Source organism: Semicossyphus pulcher, unplaced genomic scaffold (assembly GCF_022749685.1).
Source record: "Semicossyphus pulcher isolate SPU_LCO1_2020_fin unplaced genomic scaffold, fSemPul1.0.p SCAF_24, whole genome shotgun sequence".
In the NCBI taxonomy this organism is placed as follows: domain Eukaryota; kingdom Metazoa; phylum Chordata; class Actinopteri; order Labriformes; family Labridae; genus Semicossyphus; species Semicossyphus pulcher.
The window spans coordinates 14,973,440-14,992,714 of NW_027211698.1; the positions used below are offsets into that span (position 1 = coordinate 14,973,440).

At 43.7% G+C, this 19,275-nt stretch overlaps 3 protein-coding genes across 4 annotated transcripts; 1 reads left to right on the forward strand and 2 right to left on the reverse strand.

The window, feature by feature from the left end:
• Window positions 1-575: 575 nt before the first annotated feature.
• Window positions 576-2,764, reverse strand: LOC138603329 (growth/differentiation factor 8-like). 2 transcript variants are annotated; one of them, XM_069675037.1, is made up of 3 exons: window positions 2,437-2,764; window positions 1,180-1,538; window positions 576-956 (listed from the first exon to the last, which is right to left on the reverse strand). In XM_069675037.1, the coding sequence occupies exons 1-3, from the start codon at window positions 2,762-2,764 to the stop codon at window positions 576-578; spliced, it is 1,068 nt and encodes a 355-aa protein (XP_069531138.1). The 2 variants fall into 2 exon arrangements, with proteins under 2 accessions (XP_069531138.1, XP_069531137.1); XM_069675036.1 differs by having other exon boundaries at window positions 1,180-1,550.
• A 3,041-nt stretch (window positions 2,765-5,805) lies between these two features.
• On the reverse strand, window positions 5,806-7,973 carry LOC138603669 (uncharacterized). The gene is made up of 4 exons (XM_069675545.1): window positions 7,947-7,973; window positions 7,317-7,377; window positions 6,343-7,155; window positions 5,806-6,004 (listed from the first exon to the last, which is right to left on the reverse strand). Exons 3-4 carry the CDS (start codon window positions 7,099-7,101, stop codon window positions 5,870-5,872), a joined length of 894 nt encoding a protein of 297 aa, XP_069531646.1. The 5' UTR covers window positions 7,102-7,155; window positions 7,317-7,377; window positions 7,947-7,973; the 3' UTR covers window positions 5,806-5,869.
• Window positions 7,974-11,003: 3,030 nt separating this feature from the next.
• On the forward strand, window positions 11,004-17,231 carry LOC138603371 (protein NLRC3-like). Its single transcript, XM_069675117.1, has 9 exons — window positions 11,004-11,026; window positions 11,277-11,390; window positions 11,914-11,992; window positions 12,132-12,351; window positions 13,428-15,222; window positions 15,315-15,488; window positions 15,594-15,767; window positions 16,049-16,095; window positions 16,537-17,231. Exons 2-9 carry the CDS (start codon window positions 11,323-11,325, stop codon window positions 17,094-17,096), a joined length of 3,117 nt encoding a protein of 1,038 aa, XP_069531218.1. The 5' UTR covers window positions 11,004-11,026; window positions 11,277-11,322; the 3' UTR covers window positions 17,097-17,231.
• The last annotated feature ends 2,044 nt before the right edge of the window (window positions 17,232-19,275 follow it).

Consider the following 19,275-nt stretch of genomic DNA (forward strand, 5'->3'; position numbering starts at 1 on the left):
CAATTTCATAAGGCAGGAGGACAGGAAGCAGCAGGAGTCCATCTATCTATGTAGATTTGTAATGCACCCATGATATATGATCTCTTTACCAGCACATACTGTATGCTTTCATTCACAGGCGTTGCACCATTCACATACTGCCTGCACTCCAAAGTTACCCTCTAGGGGGCAGTCAGTGAGTCCTTCAGGTTTGGACAACATCAATACAAGTCAACACGGTAATGCGGTGTCACTTGAGGGATCAGATCAGGTTACTGAAGTATTAATTCATTTCCTCACCCATAACTTTATTGCACTGAAGAAGGCATGGCACATGGGGTAGCTGTCATGTGCACTTAAACGCATCGTTATTTGTTGTTTCTATCATGGTCGATCTAGTATTTTCATATCTAGATTTTTTCCGTCATATTGGGTGTTTAACATTCGGATATAAGCAAAAAGTATGTAACGAGAAACAACTTAAGGAGTCCTGTCCTTGCAAACACTCCTTGCATCTCCTCTTAGTTGGGATGCTTCCTCTGCAGAAAACAAAGCTTTTATGATTCAGCCCATGTCCTGCAGGCGCCTGGGGTTCTTCAGGAGCAGCCGCAGTGGTCGACCACCATGGACGGGATCTTTCCGTAGATGATCTGCTCTTTGCGGTTGAAGTACAGCATGTTGATGGGCGACATCTTGGTGGGTGTGCAGCAGGGCCCTGCAGTGCCCCGGGGGTTGGCCTTGTTCACCAGGTGAGCATGCGGGTACTGCTGCAGGTGCATGAACTCGCACTCCCCCGAGCAATAGTTAGCCCGGTAGCGTTTGGGCGCAATGATCCAGTCCCAGCCGAACTCCTCGAAGTCAACGGTGAGCGGATAGCGGCAGCAGCGTGTCTCTGCAGACTCCTCGTCACAGTTTAGGCCCGAGTCGCGGCGGGATCTCTTCGGGCTGTCGAGGATCTTTACTTCGATGAACGGTTGCTGGAAAGAAATTTAGAGGGTTTTGAAAATGCAACAGACAATCCACCTGCAGCCGAAAAGGACTTTACTCAATACCAGTGTACTTACATGAAAACGCACAATTCTTCCTACCACTAGGGGTCGCCAGAGTGCAAGATTATGATTGCAACTTTAAATAACTTAATAACTAACTTAAATAAACTTGCAGACTAAAGCTACAATATGATGTTTTGCTTTAACTCACCAGTCCCTCCTCTCCAGGCTCTACTGAGGTGACAGCCAGATCTTCTCCTTTAGAGTCGTAGGCGTTGATCTCGATGCCGTAGTTGGTTTCTGGTTGACGCAGCCAAGCCTGCAGCAGAGACTTGATATCGATGCTCTGCCAGGAACCTGCTCCGGCGTCGGTGTCTATCTTCAGGGAGCGGACTCTGACCCGGGTGTTGTTCCCTTCCTTTCCAGGTTTGAGGCGTGAGATCTGCAGGAAGACGGTGGTGACCACGTCGGCCGGCCGCAGGTGAACCCACAGCTGAGCGCGCAGGATGTTTTTGGGTTGGATCTTTGGACTGAGGCTGAACAGACAGCAGGAGTTCAACTCGTCCTGGGCTATCGGATTATCTGGAGAGAAAATATTAAACAGGTAAATTATCTTGTTTCCTACAAACAGAATGAATAGTTTGCCTTTGTGTAATCAACTAGTGTGTTTGCCAACACTCAAGTTTGGACCTGAATATCGCAAAACTACCAAAGTTTTTTGATCTCCAGAGGACGAAGCCTGTTTATTTTGGTGACCTCTGACCTTTCCTTTAAGACCAGTTTTTAATTATACCTTTTTTTACAAGTGAAAATCTTACTTCCTGCAAATTTGATTTGGGTATTTGTTTCCTAATGTTCTTAGTGACCCCCATGACCTTTCCTCTTGTGTCCCCACCAGACCATAAAAACCAAAAGATTATAAACAATGACATCATAATCTGACGGGCAGATTGCATGAAAATCTACTGAGAAACTGTTGTATTTTTCACCACCATGATAATAGGTATAAGAACCACCCTGCTTGGGTTTGTTCGTTTACTGGTTGTACCTCAGTAGCCTTTTAGTTAGTTATAATAACTGGACATGGTTACTTAGACATGGTGCACAAAATGATGCTGGATAATAAGAATCCATCATTCTTCTGTCACAACTAGCATGAAAGTTCAGTACTTGGTATTACTTTCCCTGAAGTGAACATCTCTCCAAAATCTAAATATAGTCATTTTTTATTTAAGCCAAACATACACATTGAAGTGTAAGCGATTATATTATTTGTTCTGCTGGATATGATACATACAATATAATAATAAACATGTTATTGGTCGTTTGCGCCTGAACTGTTGATCGAAACAAACTTTACGCATGGGATTTACGCGCGGACAATCTTTTTACGCACAACATTTATAAAAGGCGCAGATCAAAAACAGGAGAAAGAACACGTGAAGGATTTTTGGTTTGGTATTGTTACGGTTCGTGGCCATGGTGATGATGGTCTCTGTCGTGGCGTGGTCCTCGTCCTCCACCCGCGGGTCGTACTGGTCCAGGAGCTGCGTCAGAGGAGGCGCTTTGGGAAGCAGCTGGCGGATCATATCGCGGCTGATGTTGGGAGCCTGTTCGAGCCGCAGGATGCTGAGGATCTGGGACTTGATGCTGTGGAGTCTCATCTGCTTGCTGTGCTCCCGGAAGTCGCAGGCCGAGCACTGCTCTCCGTTCTCCGCCAGCAGCCTGGAGGTCTGGTTCATCTCCATGGAAAAGCCCGCAGAGAAGAAGACGGTCAGGCCGAGGAAGAGGAGCATCCTGGAGAGAAGAAGAGACCAGTGCAGTGACGCTGGCTGATATGAATCTATCCCAGAGCCTCGGGACTTTATGATTGGCTGCTAGGAGGATCTTTTTTTTAATCAGATGGGAGATTTAAAGAGGTAGCGAGATTTGATGATCACTTTATTCATGACGTAAAACCCGATTAAAGACGACTTTGTTATTGACGAGTTTTATTGTGAAGGCTTTCAGTAATAATATTTAAAGTGCTCCTGCACACGTCAGCGGGATGGTTAATCCACCTGGTTAACTGTTGAACCAGGTAAACGGTGAATGCTAAACGGACGGTTTCATGTGCAGTTGGTCATTTTATTTTTATATCTCATAGACCGTATATAAATCTTTATAAGCTGTCATTATTTTATATTTTAAAGCTATCTTCATATACAGACTGTTATTTTCTGTGTGTATGAGAAAATGTTCTTCACTACTTTTGGCACCAAATTTGATAGACCTGCTCAAAGTCACCACCTGGTGGCGGACGCTGTGCAGCACATGCCTAAAAATCATATCACATTGTGCATTTGAAATAATAACACTACCTGCATATAAAGAACTAAGGAGTTAGTTAGCCCAGTTAAATGAAACTTATTGATCGATTGCATAACTGTACCTGTAGACCGAGGCTCCCTGCTGAGCGGTGAAAACTCCCACCCTCTGGAGGGACTGTGAATGCACTCAGACTCCAACATTACTTTATCCCTGAACTTTAAAGAAAAAGTATGAGCCAAAAAACATGAACACAAAAAATGTAAATCAGATTTTTATTCGAATAAATAATGTATTTTGATTTAACAGAGAAATGAAGGATTGAAAGATAAACACTGATATGTTTTGGGTGGTTGGAGTGGTCTGCTCCTCCCACCGACCAGCATCCAGAGGAAACTGGTTCAGCTGCTCGTTTATCAGCAGCTCTGAAGGTTGTAGAAACCTGAAATTAACCTGCTGGAGGTCCAGAGAGGAGCTGCAACACAGAGCCGAGGGTAAAAGATTTAAAACACTGCATTATTGTGTTTCCAAACTTTATCTCTGGACGGTCGTTGCTTTGGTTTCTTTGCCTGTAAGTTAAATAGTTTTGATTTGAGGAGGAGCTTTTGATGCTTTTTGACTTTTTAAAACTTTGACAAGAATCTTATAAAAGCCTGAAAATATTCGTTTAATGACGTTAACAGAGAAGAAAAGCCTTCTTGTTTGTGACCTTGGTTAAGGCTGGTTTAAGCGCCTCTTGATTTTACTGTTTTGGGTTAAACAAAAGCTTTTGCCGCTAATGAAACACATCCTTCCTTGCGGGAAAATGGCTTCCTAATTTTTATGGTTTTCTGCAGCCATGGAAGTCATCATCAGATGCTGGTCCTGTTGAGAAGTCATCTGTTCCTCCAGTGTCTCGTTGGAATGGGAGGTAATGAGTCCAGATGCTGGCTTTCAGTCTGTTCGGATAAACAGGAGAAGACTGTCATCAACAAACAGGGAGCAGAAGAAACAAAGGCATTTTTAAAAGACCTTGAGGAGACAACGTCAGTCAGTTCAGAGGAGACACCAGGTACTGAGTGTTTAACGGACCCTTCTCCGATCAGCAAACCCGTCCTGGACTTTGCCCAGAAGATGTCGGAGGACATCGTCGCTCAGGCTCTGCAGCTCTGCTGGGAGGTGCAGATTCATTACAAAGACTTGCCTTTCATCGACATTGACTGTGAATATGTGATATGAGCTGAAGAAAACCACAAGCTCTTTGTACTACTGTTCAGTTTCATCTCAAGTTAAACGAGAGTCTAAGCCGTGTGAGGCACAGTGAAGTATTGACTTTGGCAGGTATAATGTTTACCATGTTCTTCATGTTAGTTTGTCATCTTTTTAACTGAAGATATTCTAATTCTCCGTCCTTGTCAGGGCAGCCAATGTGCCTCAAGGCCAAGGATAACACGGATCAGAAATGTCTGCTGATAGGTCAGAGGTTCCCAACTTGGAGTTTGTGTTCTGAAGCCATGAGGGGCGGCATTTGGGAGACTTTTTTTAGTTTGCATACAAGTGAATATTTGCATCATAACCACATTTGCAAATTACAGTGAGTTTGTATTTGTTGGGGACTATTTTCAGCTGCGGAAGAATCAGCAGTTGGTGCTCGAGTGAGTTCTGGGGCAGCAGACAGTGTGTAGGACTGTGGAGCTCCATGGCACAGAGCAGGGAGATCAATCTGGCTCACACTAAATGTGTACGTAAATGCATCGATTCAAAATCAGGTTTAATGAGTGAAAGCTTCTAAGTGTTAAAACCTACTGATTTATTGATTTTCAATCATGAACATTTCTTCATCAGAATGTGCTCTGTGTGCTTTGATCACACAGGTGATCAAAGCACACAGAGCCTCAGCTGCAAGTGGCGACATAAATAATGACCTCTGTCAGTGAGAAAATAACATGTGCCAGACACCTGTGCAACAGGGCGACCTTGTCCTTCGACATGTTTGCTGTTTCACAGTGCGTGTGTACATGTAAACACAGGTTAGTGTGGGTTGAGTCAGAGTTTCCCCGCTCAGGCTTTCATCTGTTTTGGCAGCAGAGGAGGAAGAGACTTAAGTCACTCAAAGAGAATCGTACCGGAAGATTTGTCTTATTGTTAGTAATAAAAATGTCACATTAAAAACTTCACATGTTTTTTATTAATGAGAAAGTAATTCTCTGAAATGAAGTTAATCCACTTATATAAAACTAATAAAAACTATTGAGTCTATTAAAATATTTCGCCCTACATCTCCTTTTGTTTTGCTTCTGTTATCACAACAGTGAAAGTTCCGGTGAGTCTTGCCTGGAGCTCCACCTGCCACACCTGTCACCTTAACCAACACTGCAGCTCCACCCTGAGGTGTTGACTGCTCAGGACTTGTTTTTGGCTCTACAACAATGATGCTCTGACAGTTAGAACAAATGTTATTTGAAAGAGATGATTGTGTCTGTTGTTAGAGGTCAGTCTGCCTGGGAGGCTTCACTCAGGGCAAAAACTCAGAAAAGCATTTTCTGTTTCTGTCCTCAGAATATTTTATTTAATATAGTTGCAGAAATACAAGCTGCTTCAATGAGAAACAAAATTCAGGACACAATGGATCCAGTATGAGTACACAGCAATATGCAATCCAATTCTAAATGCTTTAATGTGTCTTTAAAAGAAGAGTATGATGACAGGTCAAGGGTCACAGGACAGCTGGTGGTCAGTGTGTCTGCTGCCTAGAAGACAAGAAGACAAAAATCAAGGACCACAAATAAAATCAAAAGTGTTAGATTAGATCTGAGGGAGCAGCTCAGACGTCTCTGCAAACTCAAATCATCTGATCTTTGCTGCCGACTCAGACACGAATACATAATGTCACAATAAAAGTATAGTACATCTTTCTTTGACACTGTTTAGACTGAAAAAGGCTTCACCTGGCCTTTGTGGATGTTTAATTGACAGTAAAAAAACAAAACATCATCAACACCACCATCAGATCCAAGTGCTGCGTGAACCTGACTGTGAAAACAAATCTAAAATGTCACTCAGCTGATTGTGAAGAATCTGTGTTTACCTTTCTACCTGCATCCTTGTCCTCCTCCCCACCCACGCCCATGCCCACGACCGTGCCCACGTCCATGCCCGTGATCGTGATCGTGATCATGACCATGACCGCCGTGCTTACGGCCATGTTTGTGTCTGCGCCCATGCTTCTTACGATGGCCGCCTGATCCGTCTTCCCCCTCGCTGCCAGAGCCGCTGCCACTGCAGCTCCCACCACTGTCTCCACGACCAGGGCTTCCTCCGGGGCTTCTACGGCGACGATGGTCGCGGTCTTTGTCACAGTCTCCATGGCGTCTGGGACTGTCTCTGTCCCTGTCATGATCACGGTCACGGCTGGATCCCCTGTGTCTGCCTTCGTGATCCCCTCCATGGCGCCTGGGACTGTCTCTGTCCCTGCCATGATCACGGTCAGGGCTGGATCCCCTGTGTCTGCCTTCGTGATCCCCTCCATGGCGCCTGGGACTGTCTCTGTCCCTGCCATGATCACGGTCACGGCTGGATCCCCTGTGTCTGCCTTCGTGATCCCCTCCATGGCGCCTGGGACTGTCTCTGTCCCTGCCACGATCACGGTCAGGGCTGGATCTCCGATGGCCGCCTTCGTGATCCCCTCCATGGTGCCTGGGACTGTCTCTGTCCCTGTCATGATCATGGTCAGGGCTGGATCCACCTTCCTTATCGTGACCATGGTGATCATCGTCTTTGCGATGATCTCCTCCATGGCCTCTATCTTTCCCACCCTCAGGCCCCTTATCCTTGTCGTGACCCCCATGAGAGTCCTGGTCGCCTGGCTGGGGGTAGACGTTGTAACCAGAGGGGTGGCAGTCTGGAGAATCAATCAGAAGAAAAGAAAACAAGAATTGTTTTAAGCAAAGAGCTCCAGCTTCCAGAAAAAAATGACATAAAGATTGTTGGAATATTCAGTGTAGGAAACTTTCACTAGAAAAGGGGAAAGCAGGGACCTGACTGATAAACTTTGTCTCTTACCTGAATTGGAAATTGGGAACATTTTTGTTGTTTTCTTCGCAGACGACTCTTCGATGATTCACTTAATAAAAGAAAAACAGGGAGGTACCTCATTACATTTCAGTTAAACCTGTTGGACTGGAACATTACAGACACTGACGTTACCTTGAGAGAAATAAAAGCAGGTAGTTTTGACGTGTAAAAACCTCAAATCTGAAAAACGTCACCTTCTTAGATGCCAAAATATCAGCTGTTAAAACCATTTAAAGCTCCTGTAAGGAGTTTTTAGCTGCTTGAGAAACAGGTTAAAATGATTACTGTTGCCTCTCTATGACCTACGAAACCAACCAGACCACGAGCAAACGTCATTTTTACTGTCTGTTAGCGCTGCCACACGGCTGCCGTCTAATAGTTTGCTTCCTTTCTCATTGTGTGTAAATGTAATCCTCAGAGAAACACTTTAAACTTTGATTTTTTGCTCATAACTTCAACAAAATTAAATAAAAAGTATTGAACTAAATACCAAACATGCCACCGCCTCCACAGGACACATGCTAATCACCATGAGTGATTTTATCTGAAAGCCTCACTGCCCATGCAGAGCGCGTTTCTAAAGACAGATAACAACAGATAAACAACATATTTACTTACATGAGCTGGATGGTAGCCTGCACCTCTGTGAGTGCGCAGCAGATGCAGCACAGTTTATAGGCACAGTGTGATGCCTGCGGGGTGGGTGAGGTGAGAGGTGTTGTCACCTGAAATCCTCCCAAACCTCTCTGTCAGGGCACGATGTTTGTTGATTTGATCCTCAGCCAAACAAAATCACTGTCACCTGCAGGATGCTCACCTGTTCAGTGCAGTACACCTTGGAGGCATGTCTATGTGCCTTGGTTGAAAAGATGCAGAAGTCTACCTTCTGTATTAAACGATCACACACGTGTACTTACTCCTGTTAGTAGTTTGCTTGTTTAGAACATGTAAGAGACTTTTCTCTGCACTCTTATTTGTGACAGTTAAAGGTCAAGAAGCCAAACAGAGAGCTGCTAACAAACAAACAGAACATAATACACAGACTGATAACACAAGCTAAACTAAAGAGACACTGTAACACTGGACAAGGGAAAGGTGTGCAGGCAGCTGCAGGGTGAGGGGGTGGAGCAGGGAAAGTCAAGGAGGAGGTCAAACATGATGGATCTAAAATAAATGATGGATCTAAAATAAATGATGGACTTTGAGAGGTTTGGACAGATTTAATCTCGTAGCAGACACAGTTGCTCAGCCATAAAAGAACACCACCAGCTGACCTTTGAGCCCGACTGGTCGAGTCTTGTTTATTGTTTTATTTGATCATAGCTTTCAATGATAAAACACTGAAACTTGAGACATTCACCCAGAGGAATAAGCAACCTCGGTCACGTCTTTAAGAACTTCTCACACTCTCACAACAGACCTTTAAAGGACGGTGCTGCTGCACAGGCGGCTTCATGGGAATAACCTGAGTAAGTGAAACTCTTCTTTCTTTACAGAATCGTCTTTGTTTCATGCTGTGATGTTTCCTCTCGATCAAAACAACCGTCTCAATTATAGCCTCCTGCATCGCATGTTTCTCTTAACATTTGATTTTAAAAGCTGTTTTAAATGTGTCATTATAAACGTATGTATTAATATGACATGTATAATTTCAAACAGAGCCCACACACACACACACACACACACACACACGCTTCGACTGACCTTTGGATTTTGTTCCTGATACTCACATTTATTCACATTATTTCTAATTAAAAACATTTGATTTGAAATTTTGATAAAGCAGACGAAGATTTTTGTGAAGCTGATGATTGTACCTCTCTCTCTCTCTCTCTCTCTCTCTCTCTCTCTCTCTCTCTCTCTCTCTCTCTCTCTCTCTACAGTCTATCATTGTGTCTCTTCAGTGTGGCTGCAGGTTCACCCCAACATGGACGGGTACTTTCATTACTTCAGATTTTAAGTTTTGATGTTAAACTTATCTTGTTTGTTGTTTGTATTTTCCGTTGACCTGGTTAAGAGAAAGCAGTTTGCCGTAGTGGATTTTATTGTTTCTGTTTCTAACAGACTTTGGACAGAGCCGTAATAAAACTGCAATAAAACGGAGGAAACTGGATGTAATAGTTGAATACTTTACTTCAGTTGTACTTTGATACGACTGAAATTAATCCATATAGGCTATTCAATCTTTGTGATTTCCCTATCTAAATTAGTGTATAGTAAGATGAACTCATTGTTGTTTTTCAAATAAGAAAGTAAGCTCCCTCATAGTCAGTTATTGTCACTGCTCCACAGTCATCATAAGTTCCTCTGTCCCACAGCAGCCTCATGCTATCTTTAAAACCAACCAATGTATGTTGCAGATGCAGCTGAATATGCCTCAACAATGTGTATTCTTTTTTAGATGATATCTATTTGTTCTTCAATAAATCCTTTGTTTCTTCTTTTAAAAAAAACAACACTTTCCCGAATGATGTCCCACACTGGCATCAGCGCTGAACCAAAAACATCAACTCCGGCCGGGTCCTGGGCTGACATCGTCCGCAGGGGAGGCAGATCCAGTAAGGAACCCACAAAGAAAGCACCGACACTCTGTCCTCTACCTGAACTCCCAGTACAAAACAGGTACAATCCATTGACTCTGAATGAGTGTGACACTTTTAACTATGTAGCACCAAGGGAAGTACATCGCAATATTAGCACTGCTAATGAGAACAGAAGACATAGTTCCAAAATCACTGCTAAACCAAGGGCCAAAGGGGAGAATATGAAACCGAATTATAGAAACAGCCCCCACATCAGTGCCAGATCGAAGCCCAGGGCACAGCCTGTTAACTCCAGAACAGAGAGGCCAGATAGGCCTGCAGTTCTTATTGGGGATGCTATAACTAAGCATATAAAAGAGTCGAGGACGGAAACTACAACTCCTGACTCCTGTGTGTGTGTATGTGTATTGTATGTATTGTCTGTCTGTGTAAATGTTTGCCTACCAGTGTCCATCAAGAGAGACTAGGTCGCCCTGAACCAAGCTGTGTGTCCATGAGGAGTGATCGGTCAAAGCAACGCCTAACTGATTTTAAAGGAGCCCATCATTCCTCTGGAGACAGGTGAGCTATTTGTTTTTTTCAATTAATTCAATGCATATGTTAAATATCAAAGAACCTGAAAGACCCATTTGCTCTTCAACAAAACAAAATATGCTTTATGTGTTAGAAAGGGTCCTTGGGGAACTAAATGTATACTGTTGTAGTGTTCTGACTGGAACGGAATTTATATTTTAATATATTTTGCTTTTTGTCACATTTCTTTTAATGTTGTTAATGCTCTGTTTAACCGTGTAAAGCTCTTTGAAATGCTTTATGTATGAATGGTGCTCTATAAATAAATTTGCCTTGGCCTTTGCCGTTCTAGATACTATATAATTGTAATTTCTAAGTGAAAGGTTTGACGTGTCTGTGAATGTTCTCAGTCATCCGGGTCATGGTAACAAAAGCTGTGCTGTTGTAGCTGTTTTAACACTGTGTGTGTGTGTGTGTGTGTGTGTGTGTGTGTGTGTGTGTGTGTGTGTGTGTGTGTGTGTGTCTGTGTAAATGTCTGCCGACCAGTGTCCATCAAAAGAGACTAGGCCACCCTGAACCAAGCTGTTTGTCCATGAGGAGTGATCGGTCAAAGCAACGCCTAATTGATTTGAAAGGACACATGTAAGCTGCTGGCTAACCTGAAAAACCCATTGCTCTTTAACAAAACGGCATATTCTCCATTGTCATTTGGAAGTATATCATTGTAATATCAAGGAGACAGGTTTGATGTTTTAGGCATATATTCCTGCTGCTTGTCACATGCAGAGGTCACAAGAGCTGTTGTAGCTGTTTGCACTACTTAATGTGATGTGCAGAGTGTGTGTGTGTGTGTGTGTGTGTGTGTTTTCTTATGTGATTGTCTGCCCACCAGTGTCCATCAGCAGAGACCAGGTCATCCTGAACCAAGCTGTTTGTCCATGAAGAGCGATCGGTCAAAGCAGCGCCTAATTGATTTTAAAGGCGGCCATCATTCCTCTGAGGAGATGTAAGCTGTTACATTAACTAATACATTTTATTACGTAGTCACTGGCAAAGATTCAGACATGGAATTGGAGCATGCATGTTCCACCTGAAACCAGTCTTCCTCTAGCTGGAGTCAGGTGCTGCACATAAGACACCTTACAATCCAACTGTCCCCATGGACATCTCCGTCCTCTCCCGACATGATGAGGCCATCAGACAGCTTACCTTTTATCCTGGCCGGTTTGGACAGAATCAGATTTGTAATTAACAGGGCATCACATGTCTGCTGTGGCTATCACAAACAATCTGTTTTTTCTCTGTTGACAAAAATATAACATGGACAGATTTTATTTTCCAGTCGGACCAGTTACATTTAATTTAGAATCAAAACGCTAATGTATTAATAAAGCAGCAAGCAGTAGGACACTGAATTCTTAGTTTTGGTACATTTTAGGGGAAAAAAGCATTGTAAAGGCCTTTTAACACTTTGATAGAAGAATCACTTTAGAAACCAGTCTGCAGCGGTTCATCTCTCCTCTTTACAGAGTTGACCAGGAAATGATGGAGGGTCCCGGCAGTCTGTGTGCTCAGCAGCATCAAACAGACCTCGAATCCATCTTCAAGGTTTGTACCCCAGAGGAGAATACTACAGACAAACAGACAAAATGAGAACAAAACTCTGGTGCTTCATTTTCTGGATTACAGATTTGACGACGTTCCACAGTTAAGTGTTACTGTTTGATCCCCATGTTTTATGTTCCAGATGATTGAGGAGAACATTGCCATGTTTGTGAAGAACGAGATAAAGAGGCTTCTTAAGGTTCTGAATCAAACCAACCCTGAAAGCTTAGATCGGCAGGGTGGAGATGTGGAGACTGATGATGACGCTCTGACAAGGAGCAGCAGAGAAGCTTTTCTGAAGATTACTCAGAACTTCCTGAGAAAATCCAAGTACGAGGAGCTGGCTGACCTTCTGCGGGGCAGTAAGACTATTTTATATAAAATGCTAAAAAGAGAAAAACATTGTGTGAAATTAGTGATTGAAATTCAAAGAAATAACTTGTTGTGTAAGAGCTGTGGCTTAGCAGTGAAACGGGTCATCCACTAATTAAAAGATTGACAGTTGCATCCCCACAGTCTGCAGTCCACATGTCACTGAGTCATTAGGCAAGACACAGAACAAGCCAGTGTGTTTGTGAATGAATGAGATCTAACTGGGCAGGTTGGCACCTTGTATGGCAGCCTCCAACATCAGTGTGTAAAGTGTGTGTGTGTGTGTGTGTGTGTGAACCAAAGACTGTATATATAGATGGACAACGCGTCTCCATCTGCTCCCATTGTACGAAATTTATATCAAAACAGCCCCTGTGATAGGCGCTGCCGTCTTGCGATGGTGACGTCATATGGAGCCAGAGACTGCGCAGTAGAAATCGGCGAGTGAAGCGGCCGTAGCCACTTCCGCTAACCCAAACACACACTTAACTTACTGAAAAAACAGCAAGGATCCCGCACGCCGGCGTGTTTAACAGCAGAACAGCTTCTTGTGTTGGTCTGAGGTTAACGTTCACAGGTATGGAAACTTCAGTGACTGTAGTGATTATTTTTGTTACGTTTCCACTCGCGGATCGTCCTCCGCTCTGCTCACCCGGAACTGATTGTCTGCAGGAGCCTAATTGGTCAACAGAGCTGTCAATCATCATTTGACAGCATCAAATAACTAATTAAAAATAAACTTGTCAGAAAAATGAACACTTGGACGTAAATCAGCAGGATAATAACTAGCTATAATGACAGAAACCATGTTTGAGAAAAATGTATCGGGCGTGTATTTTGATTTTATAGTTTGACTCATGTCCCACCTGTTAACATGGAGGAGGCGGGCTTTATGAGCTATACTGCAGCCAGTCAGCAGGGGGCGCCCGAAAGGTTTTGGCTTCTGTCAATCTGTCAATGTAGTTCTGTCAATCCCTTTATAAACAGATGTAAAGAGAGAGAAAACAAAGCATCATACTTACTGTTACAGCCACACGTTGATCTAGTTTTTTGGTCCTGTTTTCAGAGCCCCAAGTCACCATGTGTCAACGTAAACTCAAATCAACTCTGAAGCAGAAGTTCCAGTGTTTATTTCAAGAGTTTGGAGAATCAGAACACAAAAAGCTTCTGAATGAGATCTACACAGAGCTCTACATCACAGAGGGAGGGACTGGAGAGGTCAACGATGAACATGAGGTCAGACAGATCGAATCAGCATCCAGGAAACCAGACAGACAAGAAACAGCCATCAGCTGTGAAGACATCTTCAAAACTGCACCTGGAGGAGATGAACCAATCAGAACAGTGATGACAAAGGGAGTGGCTGGCATCGGGAAAACAGTCCTAACACAGAAGTTCACTCTGGACTGGGCTGAAGACAAAGCCAACCAGGACATACAGTTCACGTTTCCCTTCACCTTCAGACAACTGAATGTGCTGAGAGAGAAAGAGTTCAGCTTGCTGGGACTTGTTCATCACTTCTTCACTGAAACCAAAGAAGCAGGAATCTGCAGGTTTGAAGAGTTCCAGGTTTTGTTCATCTTCGACGGTCTGGATGAGTGTCGACTTCCTCTGGACTTCCACAACAATGAGATCCTGACTGATGTCACAGAGTCCACCTCAGTGGATGTGCTGCTGACAAACCTCATCAGGGGGAAACTGCTTCCCTCTGCTCGCCTCTGGATAACCACACGACCTGCAGCAGCCAATCAGATCCCTCCTGAGTGTGTTGACGTGGTGACAGAGGTCAGAGGGTTCACTGAATCAAACAGGGAAGAGTACTTCAGGAAGAGTTTCACAGATGAAGAGTTGGCCAGCAAAGTCATCTCCCACATCAAGACATCCCGAAGCCTCCACATCATGTGCCACATCCCAGTCTTCTGCTGGATCACTGCTACGGTTCTGGAAGATATGATCGGAACCAGAGAGAGAGATCTGCCCAAGACCCTGACTGAGATGTACATCCACTTCCTGGTGGTCCAATCCAAAGTGAAGAACATCAAATATGATGGAGGAGCTGGGACGGATTCACACTGGACCCCGGAGAGCAGGAAGATGATTCTGTCTCTGGGAAAACTGGCTTTCGAGCAGCTGCTGAAAGGAAACCTGATCTTCTATGAGTCAGACCTGACAGAGTGTGGCATCGACATCAGAGCAGCCTCAGTGTACTCAGGAGTGTTCACTCAGGTCTTTAAAGAGGAGAGAGGACTGTACCAGGACACGGTGTTCTGCTTCGTCCATCTGAGCGTTCAGGAGTTTCTGGCTGCTCTCCATGTCCACCTGGCTCTCATTGACTCTGGTGTAAATCTACTGTCAGAACATCAAAGGTCTAGCTGGGCTACATTATTCAGGGACCTGCACTTGGCAAAGAATTTCTACCAGATAGCTGTGGACAAGGCCTTGGAGAGTCCAAACGGACACCTGGACTTGTTCCTCCGCTTCCTTCTGGGTCTGTCACTGAAGACCAATCAGATTCTTCTTCATGGCATTTCGACAAAGACAAGTACCACAGAGTACAATCAGGACACAATCCAGTACATCAAGAAGAAGATTAAGAAGGAATCATCTGCAGAGAGAAGCATTAACCTGTTTCACTGTCTGAATGAGCTCGGTGACCGCTCATTGGTATGGGATATTCAGTATTATCTGAAATCAGAAGGCCTCTTCACGAATAAACTGTCTCCTGGTCAGTGGTCAGCTCTGGTCTTCATTTTACTGTCATCAGAAGAAGGTCTAGACGTGTTTGACCTGAAGAAGTACTCTGCTTCAGAGGCTGCTCTTCTGAAGCTGCTGCCAGTGGTCAAAGCTTCAAGCAAAGCTCTGTAAGTGAACGAATGGAAGTTATATGTTTACAAAGATTCACCTTTAAAATGGAAAGAAGATAAAATATTGTGGCTTTGCTTATTTCCTCCAGGCTGAGCGGCTGCAATCTGTCAGAGAGAAGCTGTGAAGCTCTGACATCAATTCTCAGTTCCAAGTACTCCAATCTGAGAGAGCTGGACCTGAGTAATAACAACCTGCAGGACTCAGGAGTGATGCTGCTCTCTGCAGGGCTGCAGAGTCCACACTGTAAACTGGAACGTCTCAGGTCAGAGTTCTGTTGACAGTACTGACAGACCTTATTGTATATTTAGCTTTCATAAAGGTATTTTAGTTTCTTCCTCATGTAATGATTTTGCTGCTGTCTCTGTAGCTTGTCAGGCTGTATGGTGACAGAAGAAGGCTGTGCTTCTCTGGCCTCTGCTTTGAAGACCAACCCATCCTATTTGAGAGAGCTGGACCTGAGCTACAATCATCCAGGCCGGTCAGGAGCGATGCAGCTGGCTGCCGGAGTGGAGGATCCAAACTGGAAACTGGAAACTCTCAGGTAAAGAGACGCGTGTTAACCTCAGCTGGAGAACTGCTATTCAAAAAACTGAAAGTAGTACATGACCGACCTGTGTCTCAGGAAAGCCAGTTAAGTTGAAGATCAAACATCGGGGTTTTTTCATTGCTCTAAGAATGGCAATGTTGTCCATTGGTCTGTGGATGGATCGGCATGCCACCTATGACACCAATGCACCAGAAGGTGGCAGCATTATAATAAATATGAACACTGTAGTCATTACCCAAGAAATACGCTGGTCTGATAAGTATGTACTTTTCCAGAGAGGACCATGGGGGAGCGTCCAGGCTGAAACCAGGGCTGAGGAAGTGTAAGTATGTTTTTGTATAAGTTTGAATCATGAAACAAAGCAGAATGGACCGTGACAGAGGAGAGTGCTTTGTTTTCCTTCAAGTCCAATCGGAGAGAGTCTGAAACTTTAGGAGCTACAACCTCAGAAGCAAAGCTTCCTTTAGAGGAGAGGACCTCAGGCTCCTCCTGGCATGACATGGCTGCAGTAGCTCTTTAATGTAGGCACGATGTAGGTCCTGAACATGCAAGGCTGTTCACATGATTAGAACTGGGTTCTGAGCTTGATTGGAAGCCACTGTATAAAGACATCAGGGTTTGTGTTACCTGAGAAGTTTTGAAGAACTTGGTCATCATTCAAGGATGTTGTGCCAGGATTATTATGTTACAAAATTGCCCTCAACAGTAAAATAGTGATGTTTCTATTGGATTAAAACTGTGTTGAATTGTTTCATGGTTTCAGACGCCCGTGAACTTGCACTGGACCCAAACACAGCTCACAAAAACCTCTTCATATGTGACAACAACAGAAAGGTGATATCAGTGAGAGAGGAGCAGCCACATCCTAAACACCCAGAGAGGTTTGACCACTGGATTCAGCTTCTGTGTAAAACCAGGCTGAGTGGGCGTTGTTACTGGGAGGTCGAGAGAAAAGGAGAGGTTCATATAGCAGTGACTTACAGAGGCATCGGCCGCAAAGGAAACAGCGATCACTGTGTGCTTGGAGGGAATGATAAGTCCTGGAGTCTAAAATGTTCTGATGATGGTTACACTGTGTTTCACAAAACAGTAACACCTGTACGTCAAAGCTCCGCCTCTAAGGCAATGAAGTCTGACAAAGTAGGAGTGTACCTGGACTGTCCTGCTGGCACTCTGTCCTTCTACAAAGTTAACCCAGACACACAGATCCACCTCCACACCTTCCACACCACATTCACTGAGCCTCTCTACCCTGCATTTGGGTTCAGGTCTCAGTCAAAGTATGGCTGCTTTGGCCCATCGGTGACTCTTTGTCAGCTGTAGGTGAGCAGATCAACTCCTGTCTGATGAAACACACTACTTAAACACTGATCCAGTCCGACCAGGATCACACATACACACAGGGACGATCAAAACTTAAGAACAAGTGAAAGTTCAAGAGGGAGCTTTGATTCTGACGAGAACACCTACTGTATTTTGATCACTGAAAATGGTAATCAATGCTCTATAACTATTAGAGCTAAATAATGTACAATCCATCCTTTTCAAGTACCTTTTGACTACACATGTAATCAATAATATATTGATCTGTTTTTTGTAAATATGAAATGTAAATGCAAAGGTATGGTTAATTAAATCATCACGATGTTAGTGATTCTGGGACTGAACAGAGTTTTGCATTTGTAAGTACTTTAATAATATGCTTAATCAGGGGGGTCATTAAAGTGATTATAAGTTGGAGCACAGAACTTGTGTCCTTGTATAAACTGTATACGTGCTGAAATGTTTGTATCTGACTGAGCCTCTAAATAAAGTGATCTATGGTTTCTTATGTTTGTTGTAAACCTTTAATTAATGATAAATCAGATGTGACTCCTCAAATACTTACAGAGACAGAATTAAACTTTCGTACGGTTGCTAGTGTTGTGCAATGGTCCCTGCCACTAGAAAACAAACCCTAATGTAGCAGAGGAAAGTGTACGTCTCCCCTTTTAGCTGTAGTGGACTAGAAGTAGGCTATAGTATTTGTTCCAAAATGTTGAACACATTTTTAAACAGTTTCCAATCAGAGCAGGGGGATAACTCTTTACTGTGTGGACAAAGGTACATTTATGTTTTGGTTCTGATAACGACAGTAACAAACTGCCAGGAGCATTTGACCTTTCTCCTCTGACAGGTTCAGGAGATTGTAGAGACAAAGGTTGTTGAAGGAAAAGATGCAGCGTGCGACACATTTCTCTCAGACAAACTTAAAAAAGACGAGAGCATCGATGGCTGGAAAGATTCACCACACACACAGAGCTCAAACTGTCGCAAGAAAACAGAAGAGTGATGAGAAAGCAGAGGCTATATCCACCTAAATCCCAAATACGTTAATAGTGGGGCACCTGAAGGCAACACACTGCCCGATGACGCAGCACGTCGCCGCTAGGGGTCGTAGTGACATCATCAATAACAGACGTAGCCAAGGGAAACTGTTGGTCTAATCATGGGACGGTGGACAACAGATGGTGATGTCAGGGGGCTGTTGTCGTGTGGGACGGTAGAAGAAGCTGCTCTTATTGAAGGTCTGAAACACCTCTCAGGACAAGGAACGGTTCAAGTAAAAAAACAAGTAAGGTCGAGCGCGCGCCATCACCTGTTGGAGCTAGCGACGTCTGCTGTTCCTCTGTCTTGTTGAACTGTCTGTCTGATATCGTCGTTTTCAAGTAAGTGAAACGTCTTAAATTAACAAAAGTCAACAGATATTAGACTTATCTTTATCTTCTTAGGTTTTTGTAATCAAGCGAAAATGAGCTGATGTTCCTGACGTTTCCCTGACAGTGGTATATTAAGTATCTTTATTAAGAAATACTGCAAGTTTCTTACAGTAAGTTGTCTAAATACCTCAGGCAGGAGCCTCTTTTTACATGACTCAATACATGAGTCTGTAATAAGTCAAATGAATCTTCAAAATATAAATATTAAGCACAATAGAAAACAAATATTCATATTCATAAGCTGGCACAAAGAAATGTTTAGCATAAAGCAAGTATCAAAATAGTATGAATGAATGTTCTTTCAGAGTGAGCTGATGTTGATGGAGCCCACTGAACCAGAGGCATCATGGACGCTGTGGACTACAGAGACCACCTGAGAGTTTCAGCAGGAAGGATGAAGTGGTGGAGGGAGGTGGACATGTGGAGAGGCAATGTGCAGCAGGGGAAAGAGGACGATGAAGAGCTGGTGGAGGTGCTGCTCCAAGGCAAAGCGCCCTGGGGCTTCACCCTGAGGGGTGGCACTGAACACAGGGAGCCTCTGGTCATCACAAAGGTGAGGTCCTGTGTTTGTGCACTGATGTGACAGGAAATATGCAAACACATGCTGTTGCACAAGCAGAGTGCTTGTGCTATTATTTCATAATACAACAAAGAAATAATGACACGTATACTTTTAAGTTACCCATAATGCAAGTGTGATGTAAGATTCAGTGGGATTTGTGCTGTACGTTTCATATCAATTA